The sequence below is a fragment of the Bombus pyrosoma genome, linkage group LG16 (assembly GCF_014825855.1).
Source record: "Bombus pyrosoma isolate SC7728 linkage group LG16, ASM1482585v1, whole genome shotgun sequence".
Lineage (NCBI taxonomy): Eukaryota > Metazoa > Arthropoda > Insecta > Hymenoptera > Apidae > Bombus > Bombus pyrosoma.
This window is the reverse complement of record NC_057785.1, coordinates 3,289,099-3,310,744: the sequence shown is the minus strand read 5'-3', so window position 1 is coordinate 3,310,744 and position 21,646 is coordinate 3,289,099. Positions and strand designations below refer to the sequence as shown.

The 21,646-nt window shown below is 35.0% G+C and overlaps 3 protein-coding genes across 6 annotated transcripts; all 3 read left to right on the top strand.

The window, feature by feature from the left end:
* Positions 1–434: 434 nt before the first annotated feature.
* Positions 435–2,364, top strand: LOC122576163 (dolichyl-diphosphooligosaccharide--protein glycosyltransferase 48 kDa subunit). The gene is made up of 3 exons (XM_043746056.1): positions 435–653; positions 850–1,476; positions 1,548–2,364. The coding sequence occupies exons 1-3, from the start codon at positions 521–523 to the stop codon at positions 2,090–2,092; spliced, it is 1,305 nt and encodes a 434-aa protein (XP_043601991.1). The 5' UTR covers positions 435–520; the 3' UTR covers positions 2,093–2,364.
* A 139-nt stretch (positions 2,365–2,503) lies between these two features.
* Positions 2,504–18,850, top strand: LOC122576150 (vacuolar protein sorting-associated protein 13D). 3 transcript variants are annotated; one of them, XM_043746023.1, is made up of 24 exons: positions 2,504–3,338; positions 3,580–3,770; positions 3,837–4,068; positions 4,147–4,343; positions 4,424–4,591; positions 4,660–4,897; positions 4,972–11,756; positions 11,850–12,006; positions 12,071–12,299; positions 12,367–12,610; positions 12,675–13,043; positions 13,110–13,298; positions 13,361–13,684; positions 13,794–13,986; positions 14,057–14,239; positions 14,301–14,531; positions 15,063–15,089; positions 15,301–15,461; positions 15,517–16,131; positions 16,196–16,378; positions 16,448–16,819; positions 16,887–16,999; positions 17,067–17,496; positions 17,557–18,850. In XM_043746023.1, exons 1-24 carry the CDS (start codon positions 3,242–3,244, stop codon positions 17,656–17,658), a joined length of 12,030 nt encoding a protein of 4,009 aa, XP_043601958.1. In that variant the 5' UTR covers positions 2,504–3,241; the 3' UTR covers positions 17,659–18,850. The 3 variants fall into 3 exon arrangements, with proteins under 3 accessions (XP_043601958.1, XP_043601959.1, XP_043601960.1); XM_043746024.1 differs by lacking the exon at positions 15,063–15,089; XM_043746025.1 differs by lacking the exons at positions 2,504–3,338; positions 3,580–3,770; positions 3,837–4,068 and having other exon boundaries at positions 4,167–4,332.
* Positions 18,851–19,242: 392 nt separating this feature from the next.
* Positions 19,243–21,549, top strand: LOC122576170 (tumor protein p63-regulated gene 1-like protein). Of its 2 annotated transcripts, XM_043746068.1 has the most exons (6): positions 19,243–19,562; positions 19,657–19,873; positions 19,946–20,122; positions 20,232–20,339; positions 20,701–20,834; positions 20,901–21,549. In XM_043746068.1, exons 1-6 carry the CDS (start codon positions 19,448–19,450, stop codon positions 21,086–21,088), a joined length of 939 nt encoding a protein of 312 aa, XP_043602003.1. In that variant the 5' UTR covers positions 19,243–19,447; the 3' UTR covers positions 21,089–21,549. The 2 variants fall into 2 exon arrangements, with proteins under 2 accessions (XP_043602003.1, XP_043602004.1); XM_043746069.1 differs by lacking the exon at positions 20,232–20,339 and having other exon boundaries at positions 19,245–19,562; positions 20,901–21,547.
* Positions 21,550–21,646: the final 97 nt, after the last annotated feature.

The following is a 21,646-nucleotide window of genomic DNA, read 5'->3' as shown; positions in this document are numbered from 1 at the left end:
AGATTTCTATCTGTTACGTATCCGCCTTGATACACCATAAATATGATTAAGAATTCATTTTGATAGTTCTGGCGGGGATTTTAAATATTATAAAATTCTGACATTTTAGGTTATATCAATAATATATTTAACACTGCATGCCATTTATTTAATTTATTTAATTAATTTAATTTGGGTAAAAGAAAATATTTGATGATGTGTTTTAAGTATTATGAGATTCTAATGTGTAAGGTTATGTCACTATAATTTATATTTAATACTATTCATCGTACACTATGTATAATACATAGCAATATATACTAATACATATTTTAAGTAAAAGAAAATATCTTTATCATTAGTAAATTGAGTAATACCAGATAATACTAAATAATAAATTCAACTCGTATGTTTCAAAATATAAGACATGTCATTTCCGTAAAGTAGATAACTTCCGTTTGGTTACGTGTTGTAAATGGAGCCGCTTGTTTAAGATAATAGAACCGGTCTCGTGGCACAAGGATATTGTGTATAATTTATAATGAGATTTATAAACAAATTTCTTTGTTTTGTTACAATATTCGGAGTAACGAATGCTGGGGGACCTACATTGGTTTTACTTGATAATTTAGCCATAAAAGAAACACATTCCATATTTTTCAAGACTCTACAGGGTATGTAAACATTTAGTTATCAAATTCAATGAAATGTCATTCATTGCCAATTACCTTAAACTTCCTTATTTTTTTTTCGAACTATGTCAACATTAAACGTATCTAATTGTACTATATGATATTTAATTACACAGATATGGTATACCTTGCAGAATATTTGAGGTTAGGTTGTTAGTAATTTAAAAAATTTTTGTAGATAGTGGATACACGTTAACATTTAAATTAGCAGATGATGCTAATCTACAGCTTTCCAAATATGGAGAATATTTGTATCAGCATTTAATAATATTTGCCCCTTCTGTGGAAGAGTTTGGAGGAATATTGAGTGTTGAAGCAATAACGGACTTCATTGATGGTGGTGGTAATGTCTTGGTTGCTGGTTCATCTCAGTCTGGAGATGCTCTTCATGAATTAGCTTCAGAATGTGGTTTTGAAATTGATGAAGAAGGTTCTGCGGTCATTGATCATTTAAATTATGATATTTCTGATAATGGTTACCATACAAAAATAGTAGCAGACTCTGCCAATTTAATAGATGCTTCTGCAATTGTCGGAAGTAAAAACGTACCACCTTTACTCTACCAAGGAACTGGATTGATTGCAGATATAGAAAATCCTTTAATTTTACGTTTATTAACAGCATCTAGTTCAGCATACTCTTATAATCCGCAGACTGCCATAAAGGAGTATCCACATGCAGTAGGCAAAAATACATTATTGATTGCTGCTCTACAAGCAAGGAATAATGCCAGAGTAGTATTCTCTGGTTCATTGTACTTTTTTAGTGATGAAGCTTTCTCCAGTTCTATTCAGAAAGTTCAAGGTAAAAAGAATACGTAAAATATTATAATTCTTCCTTGTGATCATGTATTAAACATTAAAAATGGTGTACAGGTGGTCAAAAATACGAGAAATCTGGAAATGAAGCCGTAGCAACGATGATCGCTCGCTGGGTATTCAAGGAGAATGGTGTGATTCGTGTCTCCACTGTTCATCACCATAGAGTTGGAGAATCTGCACCTCCAGCAGCTTATACTATCATGGATGATGTAGTTTATTCAATCGAAATTCAGAAACTAGCAAGAGACAAATGGATCCCTTATGAAACAAATGATTTACAATTAGAATTTGTTAGAATAGATCCTTTCGTTCGTATGACCATGAAACCCGTAGGCGATGGTCGATATGAAGCGAGATTTAAAATCCCTGATGTTTACGGAGTTTATCAGTTCAAAGTAGATTATACCCGCATTGGTTTGACGCATCTGTATAGTACCACTCAAGTATCTGTTCGTCCCCTGCAACACACTCAATATGAACGCTTCATACCCAGTGCCTTCCCTTATTATATAAGTGCGTTTTCAATGATGGGCGGTGTGTTCTTATTTTCTCTGGTGTTCTTACATTATAAGGAAGACACAAAACCGAAGGCTGAATAAATTTAACGTTAATGAAACGTACGAGATAATCAATTATGTTGTTTCTAAGGAGACTAGGAAGGTGTTTAGTCAGATTTATCATTAAAGTGCATTTATATTGCATATTTAAGTTTGTGACAGTAGATTTATATTTATTTAATGAAACATTTGAAACCGAGATGAAGGGCAAGATAGAAGATATATATATTAATTATTCACATGTTGGCTACATCTGAAGTTTTTTAAGAGGATGGTTTTTATATCTCCTGTAATAAATGAGAAAAAAAGTCTAATCGAATCTTTTTTCTTTCAGTTATATTTATGACTGCAAAAATACAACAGATTTGCTATATATATAGAGAAACATTCGGAAATAGAATCCTCATTGGTTAATAAAACACATTTCAAGATGTTCAGACGCAAGTTGCATAAAAATTATTTTTTCAATTCTATATAAACAAATATGTTCAATTTTAGTACAATTGAACTTCCATTAACTTTTTTAATGATCTAGAAAATTTCAATTACATAAATTTCGAATTCGCGAGTAACTTAAAAAATTAGACTGTGGATGTTAATGTATTTAATGTATACAAATACAATTTCACGTATACAAATTTATATTTGTATGTTCTTTATCTTCTGAACAGTATAACGAGTAGTTTACTATAAAAATTTAATATATATTTGGTATTTAAATTACCTATAATTGCTTAAACATTTATGCATTCTACTAATAATATACGTAACGTTGTTCCCCCTCCTACATAGTTCCCAATTTGATCGGAATTTTACATTGCAGAAAAAAAGTTGCGTTTTGTTATAAATAATCGCAAGTTTCAAAGTTCTTAACGTGATGTCGAAATTGTTGTACATTCGGCACGATGGTGTTCACGATCGATGAAGCTTCTTTGATATGATCTGTATCGTTAACGGGAGATCTCGTGGCTTTCGTAATAAAAGAAATAGTATTTCGATGTAAAAAATGTTACTTTTGCTCGAGCAGAGCTACGTCTCGCCGATCGTACGATCCATAATCGCTATTACATCGTGAATTTCGAAAATTTGAACGAAACTTCGACGAATATAACCTATACAGAATATACTTATGCCTGCTTTCGTATATAAGTTGGTCCTTGTAGCTGTTAAGGAACTTTACTATCCTTCAAAATGTTGGAAGGACTCGTTGCCTGGGTGTTAAATAACTATCTCGGGAAATACGTGGAAAATTTAAATACCGATCAATTGAGTATCGCCTTACTCTCTGGTAAGGTTATGTTTTCCTTCTTAATTGTATTCATGTAATATAAGAATTGATTTTTATTGAAATACCTCGCTGATACTACTTCCCTTATATTATTTAAAAATTTAGAATTAGTTATACATTATATCACTGCTTGCTAGATAGGATTATTTAGTTTCAAACCAAATCTCCTTAAGCGTACATTGAAATTTAATAGTATTCACTCAATAAAGTTTAGTAGTAAAATGAAAATATCTTATTTTAGGTGAAGTTGAATTAGAGAATTTGCCATTAAAGAAAGAGGCCTTGCGTCATATTGGATTACCAGTGGAAATAAAAGCAGGATTTATTGGTAAAGTAAGATTACAAGTACCTGTTCGTCAAATAAGAACAGCTTCATGGGTCATAGTGATAGAGCAACTTTATTTGGTAGCTGGGCCAATCAGTTTGGATGAGGTATATGATGTGTGATTTCTCTGCAGTGTATATTTTCAGTTCTATAATAGATAATTGTATTTATAGTTTGATAGCGAAACAGAAGAACAGGCAATTTTAGAATATAAGTTAAGTCGATTAGATTCATTAGAAGCAAGATGGAGAACAGACACAGAACGAGATCCTGGTTATTATGCCACCAGTTACAGTTCCTGGGTAAATTATGGCACCTCCTTGATCACAAATATTATTGAAAATTTACAGCTCAATATTAAGGATGTTCACATAAGATATGAAGATGGTGTAACATTGTCAGATGGTGAAAAAAGTTTTCTTATTTAATAAGATAAATAAAGTAATGGTAAATATATTACTGGAAAATAATTTTGATTAATAGGTACTGGTGTTACACTTGGTGTAACTATAGGAGCTCTAACTGCACAAAGTTGTGATGCTAGTTGGATACCTGGTTCTACATCCTGGAATCTTACAGATGCTTCTTTCAAGCTCATGGAACTTGACAGGCTTTCTGTTTATTGGAATCACATGAAAAAAGATGAATTTCTTGGGTCTCTTAATCTCGGTGATTTAGCTGTATATATTGGTTTTCATATATCTAGTTCAATTAATTAAAATAAATTAGCCAATAATTTTGAAATTAATTTCATTCTCAGATTGCCATGAGCGAGTTAAACAATATAATAAAGAACCACATCTTATTACCCGTTAATGCAAGAGCTCATATCAAGAGAGATAGGTCTGAACGACCATTGAGGTCTACGAATAAACCTAGAATGATTGTTGATCTTTTATTAGATGATGTCCCATTATCTCTCACAGATGTAAGTTTAGGACTATATATCTGCTTTCACTATTTAAAAGCCTTATATTGCAAGTGACTTTCTGCTAGGTACAATACGATCAAATAGTTAAATGTATAAAAGAATTGAAAGATATAGAACGTCGTAAGCAACAGAGATGTTGCCGTCCATTGCTTAATGTGTCTGCTGCTCCAAGGGAGTGGTGGAAGTATGCAGCAAGGTGTCACCTCGGAAAAGATGCTCTGAAACCTAAACCATCATGGAAAGATATTCTTCAAAGAGGCAATGAGAACATTTTATATGTAGAGAGTTACGTTAAATTGCTAGGTATTTAAGAAAAATTATAGGAACCTACCATTTCATTGCTTCTTGCATGCTTACTCATCAGTGTTACTTTATAGGAACACCAACTAGTATTTTACCTCCAGATATCAAACAGTTAAAAGAAAAGATAGAACAGGAACGAAGTTTCGATGAATTGAGAGTACTGAGAGAAATAGCAATGTATAGAGTTAAACCTCCAAAACTACCTCAAAATTCTGATGTAAATGTACCACAACCTAGAGGAATGTTGGAGCAATGGTTTCCACAGTGGTGGGGCTGGTATTCAAAGAGTTCAAACACGAACACTCAAAGTACATCCTCTACATTTGATGGAGAACTTTTGGATGTTTTGGCAGATACTATAGATGATGACACCTTGTTACGTCGAGATACAGTGTTTGGACAGTTCAATTTTGCTTTATCTAAAGGCGCTTTTTCCCTTTGTACGATGAAGAACGATGGCAAGAATACGAAAGCGGTTATAGAGCTACAGTTCGAACGAGTAAACTTGAGTTACGATTCGAGACCCAGGTATGGATCTCACAAATTCTTTATCAGTTTGGGAGCCTTGTATCTTCACGACTATCTCACAGAGAATTCCACATTCCCGATTTTGGTGCAGCCTCAGATAATTCCCACAATAACCTCTAGAGTACGTGGTTCTTCAGAAAAGTTAACCAATCAATTACCTCAACAACTCTTTGAAATGACTTACGAAAAAAGACCATTGCACTTAAATGCTGATCATTTGCTGCAAGTGAATTCAAAGTCATTAGATGTAGTTTACAACCCTACAGTGATACATTGGCTTATAGACTTCATGTGCAAACCACATAGATCATCGACCAATCAAAGGTTTCAAGCAATGAAGCGACGAACTCGAAGACAGCTCATCAAAAACTGGGAACAGATTTTAGATGGAGATTTGGTATATCGCTCCTCCTGGGATTTGCAGTTTAATATATCGGCACCACAGATTCTACTAGTTGAGAATTTTACCGATTCCAATGCTGCAGTGGTTGTTGTAGATTTCGGAAAGCTCCACTTATCGAATAACGTACAAAATAACGAAGTGATTATTAAATCGAACTCTCCTGAACTAAATAGCGACGATGAAGATGAAAGATTCGAGACACCTTGTTCGACACCGCCTGGAAGTCAAGAAAATGGTTCCATACAAGACTTCCCAACCATTTCTGAGACAGCATTGCATCAGAAGCTGTACGACCACTATACTATCGATCTGGTGGATTTGCAGATTCTCGTAGGGAAAGTGAAGGACAATTGGAAACACATACGAACCAGGGGGATGTCTAGTTTGCATGTTCTGGAACGTTTCAACATATCCTTGCAAATTGAACGAAGAGTGTTTGCTTCCTCTGATCCGAATTTGCCATCCGTGACTGTGTCTGGGAATCTGCCAAGACTGGTGGTTCATGTTAATGAACAGAAGGTGGAGGCAATTAGACTGATGTATAATTTATTATCTAGCTTCTCGAAATCCACAGGAATTTCTCAGGCTGATGTAATCAGTATAGAACCAGAGAGTCCTAAGAAGGAAGAGAGCCTAGACAAATCTTTAAGCCATGCAGTTATGGTTCAATTCATTATTGATCAGATGACTTTCGAGTTGCAATCTAGAGGCCGTAGTGTTGCAGAACTCCAAGTCTCTGGAGTCCGAGCCGGTTTTAGCAAAAGATCTGCAGATATCAATGTTTCCCTATCTGTCCATGGTTTGCTTCTCGTCGATGCTCTTCAGGAATTTGGTCCTGATTTTGAATTACTAGTAGCCAGTCACAAACACGTAGGGATGGACAGTATTTCTGGGAGCTTAAGAGATTCAGAACCAACATCTCCTGTTTCTCCAGTCTCTCCTGGTTCTCCCGATCCCAATATGCCAAGGAGATTGACTTCTCCAGTTGCTTTGACCAATGCTTTGTCTAATCTAGCAAGCAAAGCGAAGAATCCGCAATCACCCAGGAGTAATTCTTTAATCGAATTGGAGAAAATGGATTCTGAAGCTTTGATAGTAGTTGAATTAACTTTAGTATATGATACATTAGAGATTTTGAGAGTAGCCAATATTCAGTTCAACAACTTGGATATTATTGCTAATCAGGAAACCATTGTAGAACTAATGGGATTCTTTAAAAGAATATTCCCTTCTCAAAGGAAGATGAAACCAGGATACATTGAGAGACAAGAATCCCTCTCAAGCCAAACTACGGAACCAAAGATTTCCACCAGGACAGAAGTAACCTTTGATTTCCATAGACTGAATGTGCTTCTCTTAAGGGCAGTGATACAGGATAATCACTTGGTTGGTCAGAAAATCGCCACAGCTACGATGTGTGACGCTCGCATACAAGCTACTTTGGCAATAAACGCTTCTATCTCTGGTTCACTTGGAGGTTTACAAATCTTGGATCAAACACCAACCGGTAAAACGCACCAAAGAATCGTCAGTGTTGGAAGAGACCCAATAACTGATCCATCTCAACATCCATTAGTACATTTTCCTGGTCTGCCTAATCAGCCAGAAGCTTTACGGTTTTCCGCCAATCGATGTACCAAACCTTGTGCACAACAGCTGGATGGAATGGAAACCTTAATAGATCTAACAATTCGTATTGGTAGTGTTTGGTATACCCATGCTCCTCATTTATTGTCAGAGTTACGTTCTTGTGCTGACGAGTTTAAACAGTATTTGAGTAAGCTTGCACGGCAGATCAGCGCAGCTGCCACAGACATGGCCATAGGCTTAGTAAACGCAGAGGACTGGTCCATTCCACCTCGTAGACGTTTACCAAGTTTGTCTGTGGATTTGGAAAATTCAGGAAGTTTGTCTTTGAAATTAGATATCCTGTTGGATAGCCCTGTTTTGGTAATTCCGCGTTCGTCTCACAGTAGACAAGTTTTCGTTGCACATCTTGGCACTATGTCCTTGCAACACGAACCTCATCAAGGTTCCATGGCAAAGCACAAATTAACTTTAGAAGTTAGGGAAATGAATTTGTACTCTTTGGAGATATCTGCCAATGTGGGACAAGTTCATAGTAATCTTCCTCTAAGAGCTGAAGAAATATACTGTTGCAAAGAATCAGGCAAGCCAATTTTGCATGATACTGTATTAAAAGTCGTGGTTGAAAAGGAGAATGCGTTAGCACAAAGCCCGAGTTTCTTTCTCGACAATGAATTTTTCAGTAGTCCTATTGTCCAAGTCCATGGAGTTGTAATGACACCACTGAAAGTCTCCCTATCTCGAGAACAATATGAACAGTTATTAGACACTACTAATAGACTTTTCTCCATGCCAGTATCTGTACCCGTTGTTCAGAAGTCTCAAGCAATGAGCAAAGCACCAAATTATTCTGATAAACTTGATCTTTCCATCAAAGTTTTATTCGAACTGCCTACTCTAGGTATAGAACTCAAACAGGGACTTTTGGAACAGCCATTAGTTGAATTGTCCATGAGGGATTTTGTGGCCAAATATGAGAAATTGCAAAAAAATGAATCCACTATTCAAGTTGCTCTACGATCCCTTTTGATGGAGGACCTTCTTTGTCCTATTGGCTCCAGGCATAGATACATGATGCAATCGTCAGCTCCGACCCGTGCCAAACTTTTAGCTGGTGTCTCTAAGTCTTGTCCTGATTTTGCCTTTGTACAACAAATTAGAAGCGAATTTGGGCGAGGAAGTTTACCAGACAGATTAGAAACTGATACCTTATATGGAACAATTCCTGCCCACTGGCGCAGAAAACCAGTTTCTTTGGCAAACACGCCAAATACTCCACCTCCATCTCCTGGTGCATCAACCAGTGAAGAGAATCTGGTACTAATGAGCATTACCATAACAGAACCAGACTGTGATCTGCCAACGAAAAATCAGTTTCATCAGAAAATTGTCACAGTGGATTTTAATTGTTTGGATTTGGTCATTAATGTCGAATCCTGGATGGTGGTATTTGATTTCTTTGGGTTTGCTGGTCCCTCAGGAAGCAGTCCTAAAGTTACAATGCATCAAACGTCCACTGGCACAGATCAATTGGACAAGGCGGATAATCTACCTCTAAGATCAGAAACTGAGATAGAAGTTAGATCTTTAACGCTGGTTTTGATACAATCTGAGAGGGAAATTGCTAAAGCCAATGTATCTAATGCAAACATGCATATTTTGAAAGCAAATGGAAAGACGAAGGTGTCAGGATCCTTGGGATCGATGTCTCTGCTAGACCTAACACCGCATGGAAGGTTTTATAGAGAGAGGTTCCTTTCATCTGGGCGGAAAGCTCTGAATTTTCAGTATTCCAGCTATGTTGATTCTGAAAAACGACCTTATGATGCCCAATTAAAACTAGAGATGTCTGCTGTCCATTATGTGCACACTCAAAGATTCGTGGCAGAACTTCAAGCGTTCATTGGCCATTTTTCTCAACTTTGGACCATTATGGCTAATCTGAGAGCTGGTGTTGGCGCTATAATCGATACTAACAAGAGAAGCATAAGATTATCTTTAGAATTAGAAGCAGGTGCACCAGTAATTCTATTGCCAGTTAGTTCTAGATCAGATGAGATGTTATTGCTGGATCTGGGAGAGCTCACCGCACATAATCGATTCGAAACTTCAGAAGTGATAGATAAATGCATGCTGGACATAATGTTCCTTGAACTTGTTAATATGGACGTCTATGCAGCCAAACGGATTAAATGTGATGATGATCAGGATGGCAATATGGATAATCTGCTTGTTGGTGGTTTTTACATCAAGAAACTTGGATCATCTTTGCTCACTGAAATGTGCCATTTGAAATTACGTATCGAAAGAAACTTGGACACCTATATTAGTAGAGAAATCCCAGATTTGAGCATTCATGGAACGCTATCCACAATGGATTGTGCTTTGGATCCTGCTCAGTATATGTTGATTCGAGGTTTACTTTCTTACAATATCGGCGAAAATTTGGATGACTTGCGACAATTCATGCAAGATCTAAACGAAACTGTTGAGTATTCCATAGTTAGCATGGATAACAAGGGGAAAATCTGGAAAAAATCGTGCATAACGCTAGAATTGGTAAATGTTACTGTTAAGCTGCATCCAAATCATAATATTGCAGCATTAGCTTGTATTAATTTCATAAAATCCAGATTGACATTGGATTCATTGAGCGATGGATCACAGGATATTGATTTAGTATCCCAGGAAATACTAATTATGGACATGAGGTTTCAGGATGAGCCTGCTAACAAACAATCTAATGTTTTCACAAGTATTTTACAGCCTCTGAGAAATTCAAATAATGAAAATCGTGTCCAGGCTGAGGTGCATCATAGAAGGCGTAAAGCAAACGCGGCCACGACTATTTTGGTCCATAGCATGCGCTTAACTGCTATACTAGACTGGTGGGAGGCTGTAAGAGATTTTCTGATTTTGAATTCTGTAGAACCAGGACCCATTCTTGGAACTGCTCAAATAATCACCGAAAACAACCAAGAAAACGACAGTAATACTTTGTCTGCAATACCATTCGAATTAAAGATTAATATCACTGATTCAGAATTAGTTATTGTAGAGGATACATCGATTCGCGATACGAACGCCGTTATTCTGAAAAACACAGCTGTTCTTTCTTATAGATCTGCCCCTCAAGAAGGTGAAAAGCCTCTTTCTTGTAACCTGTCCCATTGCGAACTCTTTTCCTGTGTCTTAGGGCTAGAAGAAGAGACTGCATTATCTATAATAGATCCAGTTGGAGCCAGTTTGGATTTGACAGTAGATAAATGTCTTGAAATGCAATTGCAACCTCTGTGCGTAAGATTAAGTTACCATGATGTGACTATGTTCTCTAGAATGCTCAGTTCTCTACCAAAACAGACTTTAGTAGCTAAACAACGCTCCAATGAAGCATTGACACCCACTGAGAGGCAAGTACAAAAATTGACAGCCCTGGGATTTACAGATGCTGACTGTAGAGCTGCTTTGGATCTCTGTAATGGGCAATTGGATGAAGCAGCTTTGTGGTTAACGCAACATGCAGTACCTAATTCAGACACCAGTACAAACAACGAGTCCGTTTTTCACACTTTTGAAATTCAAATATCATGTGCAAGAATATGCATTATAGATGATTGTAGAGACGCCGATGTACCATTACTGGAGATTTCCTTACAAGATCTTAATTTGAGACAAGAACGCGTAGGACCTGGTATAGTATCTAGTACTTTCAGCATTGATTATTATAATAGAGTTCTCAGTGGCTGGGAGCCTTTCATCGAACCATGGTGTGCTACCGTTCAATGGGAGCAAATATTAACTAATTGTTTCAATGCAAAAAGGCTGCAAATGTCTGTTAACTCTCAAGATTCTGTTGATGTTAACATAACTTCAACACTAATAGAGTTGATAGAGTTGGTTAAGAACAACTGGATGCAGGATTTCTACTCTACTTCCAGTAAGGAAGTTAATGTGACTAAGGCAAGCAATGGGCAAGGATATCGACGTCGAATGCCTTTCATTCCTTTTGCATTAAGGAATGAAACTGGTTGTAAATTGTGGTTCAAAACGATTATTGCTACTGCGGACGATACCAAGAATGTGGGACAGAATTTTAAGGACCAAAATGACTTTCAGAAGGATGATACATGGCTTGAAGTTCTTCCAGGTGACACTGTTCCATTTACTTTTGAAGGAAGAGGTAAATTGAGACATCATGCTACGCATACTGTCAGGAGACATCAGATTACAGTGTTGGTAGATGGGTGGAGACCTGTAGATCCTGTCACTGTTGATCGTGTTGGGATATATTTTCGTCATGCTAGTGCAAATATTACTGATATACAGATAGATGCAACACTGGTATGTAAAGTTCATTTTTATTTCATCGCTTAAGATTATTTATTTTGACTGCAGCCCATTTATACCTTCCTATATCTAAATGATTGCTTTTAGTTTCAGATACTAACGCCGAAAGCTAGAATAGTATTCGCTGTCGAATTAGAAGGATCAGCTAGAAAATTAGTAACTGTTAGATCAGCTTTACAAATATCCAATAAATTAAAACATACAGTGGAAATCAAGATGGAAAAAACTTTGAATCAATACGGATGTAAGTTGCTTATATGAAATGAAGTTAATTATTGAATTTCAATTTTCATATCCTTTTCTTTTAGACCAGCTTTTAACTTCATCTACTAGTGACAGAATTCTTCAAGTACCTGCTCAATCCACGATATCGATTCCCTTAACACACACCGGGGTACAAATGTGCTTAAAACCTATCAACTTGAACAATTTGTTTCAATACTGTACAGAAACAATAGATTGGACCATTGTTAAGAAACCATTAGAAGTTATAGAAAATCGTATCACTTGTAGAGCCAATCACAACAATATATTTAGGTACGTCTCGAATTATACACGGAAATGGATGATTCAATATACATTTTTAAATCAATCTGTTTTGTAGAATGAGCATAGCAGTGATGAGGGATAATTATCCATTGGATATGAGTCAAATGCTACCAGCACACACTATAACAGTGATGGCTCCTCTCACATTAACCAATCTATTGCCTCACGAATTGTTATATGAGATTAGTACAGAAAATGGTAGAATTCTACCCGGTGACAGTGCGGATTTACATACTGTAAATGTCGAAGAGCAGCTAGAAATTACAGTGCAGTTAGATGGATACTCTGGATCAGGCACGGTAAATAAACCTTCTTTATTAATTTTTCAATGTCTTATTGATATTTAAGATCTACTTCATATAGATGTTGTTGCCACCAAATACCAACTCTTTCACTGCTCGTCTACGGCTGGCAGATTCTTGTGGAAGAATATTATATCTCCACGCAGCTGTTAACATAGAGAAAGGCTCTGCTATACATATTAACATTACTGCACCATATTGGATTATAAATAAAACTGGTCTACCACTGGTGTTCAGACAAGAAGGGGTTGGGATAGAGGCAGCTGGACAATTTGAAGAAAACGAAAAAGCCAGGATGGTAGCTCCTTTGTTATTTTCTTTTAGTGATGAAGAAGCTAGCAGGACTCTGTCAGTGAGAATCGGTACTTCAGTACATCCCCAGGGAATTCCACAGTGGTCTCAACATTTTCATTTGCAACCCGGAATACAAGTCCGTAAATATTAAATAAATATCATTAAATATAAAAAATATTCAAATTGATTTTTATATCTTCAGGTACATCGTCTTAGAATATCTCTTCGTGATGGCAGACCTGACATAGTATATCTAATTAGTGTCGCTACTAGGATAGCTAGAGGGAAATACAGAGCTACAACTGTAGTCACATTATCTCCTAGATATCAGCTGCACAATAAATCAAGTTCTACCCTAGAACTAGCCCAGAAATGTTTCACCACAACAATTGTAAGTAATAACAAGAAATTTATTGTGATATACAATAATTTTCCATCGTTTCTCACTTTCAGAGTCATCCAGATGCTCAATCCACATATATTAAAATTATGTCCAATTGCCATATGGCATTTCATTGGCCACGTCTTGACAAAGATTTACTCCTATGTGTTCGTAATGTGGATGTTAAAAATTGCATGTGGTCAGGTGGTATCAGACTGGATGACAATTACTCATTGACAATTAACATCAGAGATTCAACAGGAAAGATGTATTTTCTTCGAGTAGACGTGGTGTTGCAAGAGAGTACATACTTTATAGTGTTTACTGATGCAGATACTATGCCACCACCTATAAGAGTGGATAATTTTTCAGAGGTGCCATTGGTAGTGAATCAGGTGATTAACCAAGACATTCTGTACCAAATGTGCTTCAAGCACCGTTATCATAAGTTATACACCACTTAATTGAATTAATTAGAAATTATTTTCAAGAGTATTTTTGTAGGTTACCGTGCACGACAACTTACAATGGACAGTCAGACCGCACTCCTCTGTCCCATATGCATTGGATGAATCCATACAGGCTGCTGCTTTAGTTCTCACTGCACCTGGAGGTGTGACAGCTACATACGATTTGAATGTACTTGGAGAGGGCAGGGTTCTAACTTATGAGAACTTCATTTACATTGCCTTCACGGGTAATCCACCTTTTTCTGTAGGATATTAAATCATTCTTCTTTTATGGATCTCATTGTTTCTTGAAAACAGGTACTTTTAAAAATGATTGCGATCTCGGGACTGGAGAGGGTGGTCTAGACCCCCTAGATGTTGAAACACAAAGACTAGTCTTAGAAGCTGGTCCTGGTGGATGGGTTGCTCTACGGAGAAAGCAATATGGTGCTAGATCTCAGTTATGGAGAATGACTGGAGATGGTCAATTGCAACACGAAGGTACCTTAAAAGAAATGTTTTTGTTAATTTTATACCTTAAAATGATTTTTTTCACGAATAGGATCTAGTCCACCCAGAGATAAACATTCAAGGGCTCCAGAAACAGTGTTAGTGTTGGATATAGCAGGCACTGCACCTCAACCATTCACCTATTGTGCTCTTGCCTTAAGGAAACCTGATCCCCGAAGGAGATCCACGCAAACTTGGCGATTCACCGATGATGGACGATTATGTTGTGCACATAAGAACATGTGTGTACAGTCGAAAGATGGATTCATGGGATTACACGAAGGTTTGAAATATTATGGTTATTGAATTATTGTATTATTCCTTGTATTATTCCTTAGTCAGGGGTGTTTTTATTAATTGTTTTGTCATTCTTCTGTAAACGTTTTATATTCAAAATAGAATGTACAGTTAGAATTGTAAAAACTTTGGAAAAATTGTAGAATTGTAAAACAGTAAAAGTATTTTGCTTTTGCAATCCATTTTATACATAAATTTTGTTCTATTCATTACCATATGTTCTTCTATTTTATTTGCTATAGGTTTCACTTGCTTATTGAATCGCTATTATTATACCACGTATATTGAGATATCATTTGATTAAAAGGATATTTCATCCATTATATTTACCACTAAAACTAAAGTGGAATATTACTAAGTACCTCGGTTTAAGCAAAGTGGCTGTAAATGTATAGTTACAAATCAACGTTTATTTCTCTTACATTCAATTAATTTGGAATTTCCAGCTGTTTTCCCCGTTTATTCTTTGAATTATATTATTTTCGTGAATCTTAAACTCATAATGATAATGTTGCAGGCGGCAGTGTCGCCCGTTGGCAAATGTGTACGTATAGATCGGAGCATACATTAAAGTCAGAATTATAAATTCAAACTATAATTATAAATTCAAACTGTCGCTTGTTTTTTTATTTCATTAACGCTAAGTTCATCAATAACAAAATGCATGAAATAATATTTTAACTTCAAATTCTTTATACAGCTACTCGATCCGCGTAGAAATGTTCATTACATGCAGTTTCTATATGTCTTTTTAGGGAGTGAAGCAGTATTAGGCCCTCAAATGCACACCAATCCTCCCCCAATTGAACAGTGTGTTGGTCGACAGAAGCTAAGGCCAGGATCTGGCTTTCTATCTATTACAGTAACTACTGATGGCCCAACAAGAGTGCTCCAAGTATTAGATATCAAAGAAAGGGTATGAATACTGGAACAAGTATCTTAATGATACCAATACTCATTTTCTTTTGCAGAAGAAAACGTTCGCTTTATTGGAAGAACGTGATTGGTCGCATATTGCAATCAGCCACCGACCAACACAGATAAATAGTGACGCAGAGAAGGTCAATACCAAAGAATTGGAATTGAAAGTCAACTTAACAGCTGGCTTAGGACTATCAATTGTTTCTCGAAGACCAGTTGAGGAGCTATTGTTTGCTCGTTTGGCTGGTATCTCTTTGGAACTAGTTCAAACTCCTATCAATACTACTCTAGACTTGAGCATGGAAGATATACAGATTGATAATCAGTTGTTTGAAGCACAATGTACTTCTGTTCTTTATGTAACACGATCCACCCGTGTTGAGAGTGAGCACAGACCAGCTATACACATAGTTGCGGAGAAACTGAAGTCGAAGAATCAGAATGCAGAAATATACAAGCACGTGGTAGTGAGCATCAAGCCACTTTGCATACATTTGGAAGAGAAATTGATATTGAAGTTGGTTGCTTTTGTCGGGGCAGGGAGATCTGAATTAGAGGTACCTATGGACGAAAACGATTTCAAGGCTCAGAGGTTCATTTCTGAAGTATCTGCTGCACATGCTAAACGATACTATTTTGGAGCTTTAAAGATCGTTCCCAGTCAGGTTGGTTTTATTAATCGAAATTTCTAATGAAGCGAAAAGTATTTCACATGATATGTTTTTTCAGATAAAATTAAGTGTACTCACTACAACAAAACTGCCACGTCAGCTTCAGATTATAAAAAGACAGTTAGGCTTAACATTAATCAAGTTTGAAGATGCCACTATTGAGTTGGAGCCATTTATTAAGAAGCATCCTTTTGAGAGCACTCAATTCTTAGTACATTCCATTATAAAACATTACAAAGATGTACGATTATAAATATTCTTTATTTGTTAATTTATTTTCATTTTCCTATTACAATAAATTTTATTTCAGGAATTAAAATGGCAAGCTGCAGTAATATTAGGATCCGTGGACTTTTTAGGCAACCCTTTAGGCTTTGTAAACGACGTCACAGAAGGAGTTTCCGGTTTAATCTACGAAGGAAGCGTGAAAACTTTAGTGAAAAATGTTACACACGGTATATCAAACTCCGCTGCCAAAGTAACAGAATCTCTTTCCGATGGACTAGGAAGAGTTATAATGGATGAAAGACACGAGGAAGCTAGACAGAGAATTCGAGCTAATACAGCAGGCAGTAGTGATCATTTGGTAGCCGGATTAAAGGGTTTCGGTTTTGGACTACTTGGAGGGGTAACTAGCATCTTCAAACAAACCTATGATGGTGCAACAAACGAAGGATTTCCCGTACGTTTTTAAAAATTCATTATAATTGATTGCAGCAAGTTAATTAAATGGTAACAAATGATTTCAGGGCTTCTTCGCTGGGTTTGGTAAAGGAGTTGTTGGAACCATCACGAAACCTGTTGTAGGAGTTCTAGATCTTGCCACAGAAACTGCCACTGCAGTAAGAGAAACCAGTAGAAGGTAAGTGTACTTTAAATTATATTTAATAATTATTAATAATACTTATAATTTCGTGTGATACATTTAGTGCTCATCGTACAATACCAAAACGTGACAGACCTCCTCGAGTGGCTAGCGGTTCCGCTGGTCTGTTACCACCTTACAATCGTCAACAGGCAGAGGGCCAAGAATTTCTGTACATAATAAATGAACATAATTATTCAGAATTATTCGTGGCGTACGAGTGTTTACGTAGTGGAACGGAGAATCTAAGAGTTCTCGTTTCTAACGAAAGAGTCCGTGTGATTTCCGGTGGTACCAAAGGGGTTGTAACCGAAGTCAGCCTAGCAGATCTTTTATATTGCCAACCGATGCATAAACTAGAAAGCAACGGTGTCACTTTATATTATATAGAATTAATATCTAGATCTGATTCGACGATAGCCGTTAATATAGACGGCCCAGAACTCCTAAGGAGACCTAAAGTTCGATGTGATAACGAGGAAGTGGCTAAAAGGGTCAGTATAATAATTCATGATTAGTATTAATACATTTATATTATTTCAAATTTGTTACAGGTGTCACAACAAATTAATTACGCTAAAGGAATGCATGAGGAACGTAGCTTGACTCTTTCTTCGTCGGATAATATGTTAGACGATGTACAGTACTATAAATAGTTGCGAACGGCCATACGCGAATATTTCTTACTTTGTGTTCGAACATAAGTTTGGAATCACACGTTTACAAGAATATAGCGGTTTTCATAGGAAAATTAACAATTTTTAATCAACTCGAAAACTGTTTCTCAACTCGAAAAGTATTAACTCCGAAATGGTAAAAAATTAGCTAGCTGATAATTGAATATTAATAAAATAGACAAGTGATCCAAACTTCTTGTTAGTGATCTATATTTCGTACACTAGTCAATTCCCGGTTTTCTTGTGTATTTCTTGTTTCGTTTCTTCTTCTTTTCCAATAGTGCACATAATGATGTCTTATTACGCTTAAAACTAATTTGATTGTAAGACTGACCGCAAAGTACCGTTTTTGCAATGCAGCATTCACAAGATTCAAATGTAAAATCAGTTCAGACAATATTTTTTGAAGGAAGACATTTGATTATCGCACAGACAGTACATACACACATTTACACATACATACATATTTTATATACTAATGTACAAGTAGGAGATCAGCAGGAAGTCTTAAGAAAGATGCAAGATTTTTTTTTATAGAATGTGTATATACATAATATACAGTATATATACATAAATATATATTGCGTTGGCAACTAATCACTTATTTGCCAACCCAAATATATATATATAACATGCGTGTAAGATATAGTTAAGGTATCTATTTGGGGCAAATCTACTTATTATTGAATAAAAGAAGGGAAAGCTAACGACAACCAAAGTTTTTATGGTAGTATAGGATATTTATTTTCTACATTAATGAGTTTGATATCTTGCAGACTATTTTCTGTTTGTGACTATAGACTACATATTTTTTATGTGGCTTGCTGTAAAAATGTAACATGATAATATTACTAACCAAGTATTAATATTCTTCTTCTAATATTATGAGTGTAAAATATAAGATAAAAGAGAAGGTGGTTTAAAAACAAAACTTGTACAAACATTGTAAAATTCAAAATCATCAGCTCTATATAGATTTGATTTTTATAAGGCTGATGTTTTGTACAGTTCGAGTATATGTATATATATAAATGTATAATTAAACGAATAAGAATTGACGTATTAGCAATGTATAAATTAATCATATACAACGATTGTCTAGATTTGTTATACCTTGAGATTTTCACGTTGTCAATGATATTTAATAAAGAACTCCTATTTTGTTCGATAATCGCTGTTTTTTGTTGTCAGTAAACTGTGGATTTTTATGCAAATTCATATTTCTGATTGTATGATTAAAAACATAAAATCTAAATATAAAATTGTTCTAACTACCAGGTGTTATAAAAAGCACTATACTTTAGATATTTTATATATTTTGTCGTATTATAATGCATATTATACTGCATTCTATAGAATTTTGCACTTTCAAATTTCCTATAAATGTATAAAAATCTGCAGTCTAGATATATAATAATTTATAAAAATATTTGAGAGCCTTGGAATATTTTTCCACTCATTTTTCAAATATAAGCAACATTAACATTCTTTACAATACAGAAATGATAATAACAAATTCTTTGCTATCTTTTGATAACGTTATCAATGATAAATTTCATAAACATGGCGCCTTTCGTGAACACTTGAAATGTCAAACTGTTTCTGAGAATTTATCGGACAGATACGTTTTATTAACATTACAAAAGCCGTTGGTCGAAAGAAAATATTGTTTTAGCCGTATTCCAAGAATTATCTAACTCTGATATCGTGAACAACGAAAAAAAAACGGAATTTTTTGATCAGATAGGAGAACCATAACCTATAAACGATGGATGAAACGTATTTCGATGAAGGACCCGCGGGAAATTTTGAAACAGCTACGCTAGAAATCACCAAAGAACTCGATGTCAATGAGTTGAATAGTCAAAACAATGTTCCTGTTGGTTGGTATTTTACATATTGGGAGTCATAATGTTTTTCTATTTGATATCTTAATGAGATTAACGTGTTAAAAGCATTTTCTGTAATTGTTAAAAGGAGCTGATACTGCAAAGAAGAATAGAGAGAATGAGACATATACTTCAAGTGAAGTTCCATCATCGAGGGACTTGTCTAATATCCCTTTCAAACATATAGATATTCATTCTTTTTTCTCTGATAGAAACGAAGTTGTTGACAGAGCGCTAAAAGATTGCCAAGAGAGTTTAATAAATGAAGAGGAAAACGATATTATTGGAAGCTGGCTGTTGACAGAGTAGGAGACTTAATGTATATAAATCTCGTTTTATTATATAATATGATGATTAATATTAGTACATATTTGTAGAATAAGTCTGTGGGATATTGAGAAAGAAAGATTAGTAATACTTTCAAAAAAAGCTATTTATTCGATAAAGTATGACTTCATCTCCTTAAAGATATTAGAGTACAACCGGATACCTTTGTTGCAAATTGATACGTTCGTCTCGGGCGAATTAGTTTATCCTCCTTCGTCTTTAGCACCGTAAGTATCATTGTGAATTTTTCACAATAAAAAATTACCATCTAATTATAGGTGAAAAAATGAATCACAGTTAGTTTGTATTGTTTATAAATTTATGAACGATTTTTAGACGATTAAGTGGATTGGCAGAGGGTGTATCGTCAATATTTCATTACGCAGGCCGTCAAGAGTGGTCTACTCTTGTCTCTTGTACAGATTTTGCACAGTTTGAACCTAGGTACACTGAGCTATTACGTAGAACAGAGACAATTATTTAAAAAAAAAAGAATGTTTTGTTCCACTTTATTGATTTCTGTTAATAGTATTATTGTTCTCGTATGTGTTAAATACATGTAGGCACCTTCAAATAATTTCATTTTTAGTGAAATGCAAATTATATAATAGAACTGTTTATTTCATTTAGTTAATATTCACATTTATGCTTGCAGACTGTTGCTTTGGTAAATAATGTAATACTTATGTTTTATTGTCTAGTTTCAAGTACATATATTTATTTTTAAATATTGCTATATGTATAATAGTAATTCTAGTGGTAGTTTATTTGTAATTACTATATAAAATTAAAATTGACTTTCCAGAAAAAGGCACATGTCTGGGATAAGACTGATGTGGAACAAAGGCAATCCAGTACCATTAACTAAGAAATGGAATCCATTTGCAAAGGATATACCATGGCTTACTTATGCTAGTCATCCGTTATTTTGGTACAAAGGTAAATTTACTTTATTTGTGCAATTATATCAATTACTTATTTGTAAAACTTTGATGCCATTTGTAGGATCAGAAGCAGAGAAAGCAAGGTTTAATGTTGAAGGTTTACAGTCATTGATTAAAGATTTCTTGCCATCAGACTGCATTATAAGAAATGGTCTTATTATCATAGAAAACTATTTTGGTGTAGGTGCCTTAGTACATAACAGAAATGGATTAGGTTTCTACAAAATTCGTGGCAAAGTCAGTTTTTAATCTAGTTTATAAGAAATTGAAATTTGTGTTTGATTTCTCTAAAATTCACATTCCAATTTCCGAAGCTCAAAGCTCCTATTTATAAATTTTATGATATTTATAATGAATTATTAAAATTAGCGATACAATTGTATTTTATCCACATAACAGAACTCTCAAATAGATCTCTATTTACTTTTCAAAGATTTTATTGTGAAATACTACTAAGCATATCGTATATAATTCTACAGCGTATAATACAAATATTTTCACTCAGTACCTGGCAGACAGAATGCTAAAACTAGATATTAAACATCGCGTTAAAATAATTCGTTTACACTTTCTAGATATAACACTATGTTTTATAATTCCGTATTGTAAAGACAAGGTGCTTAACCTTTCTATAATATATATAAAGATAATAATAAATAAAGATAGTTCTTCCTTAACATTTAACAGAAAAACTTCTTTTATTATCCTTTACCACTTAATAAATTTTTTTAATTGTTTCGAAATATCAATGCTAATAATAGAAAATAATATTAGAAATAAAAATTTATATGTAAAAAATAATTTTTA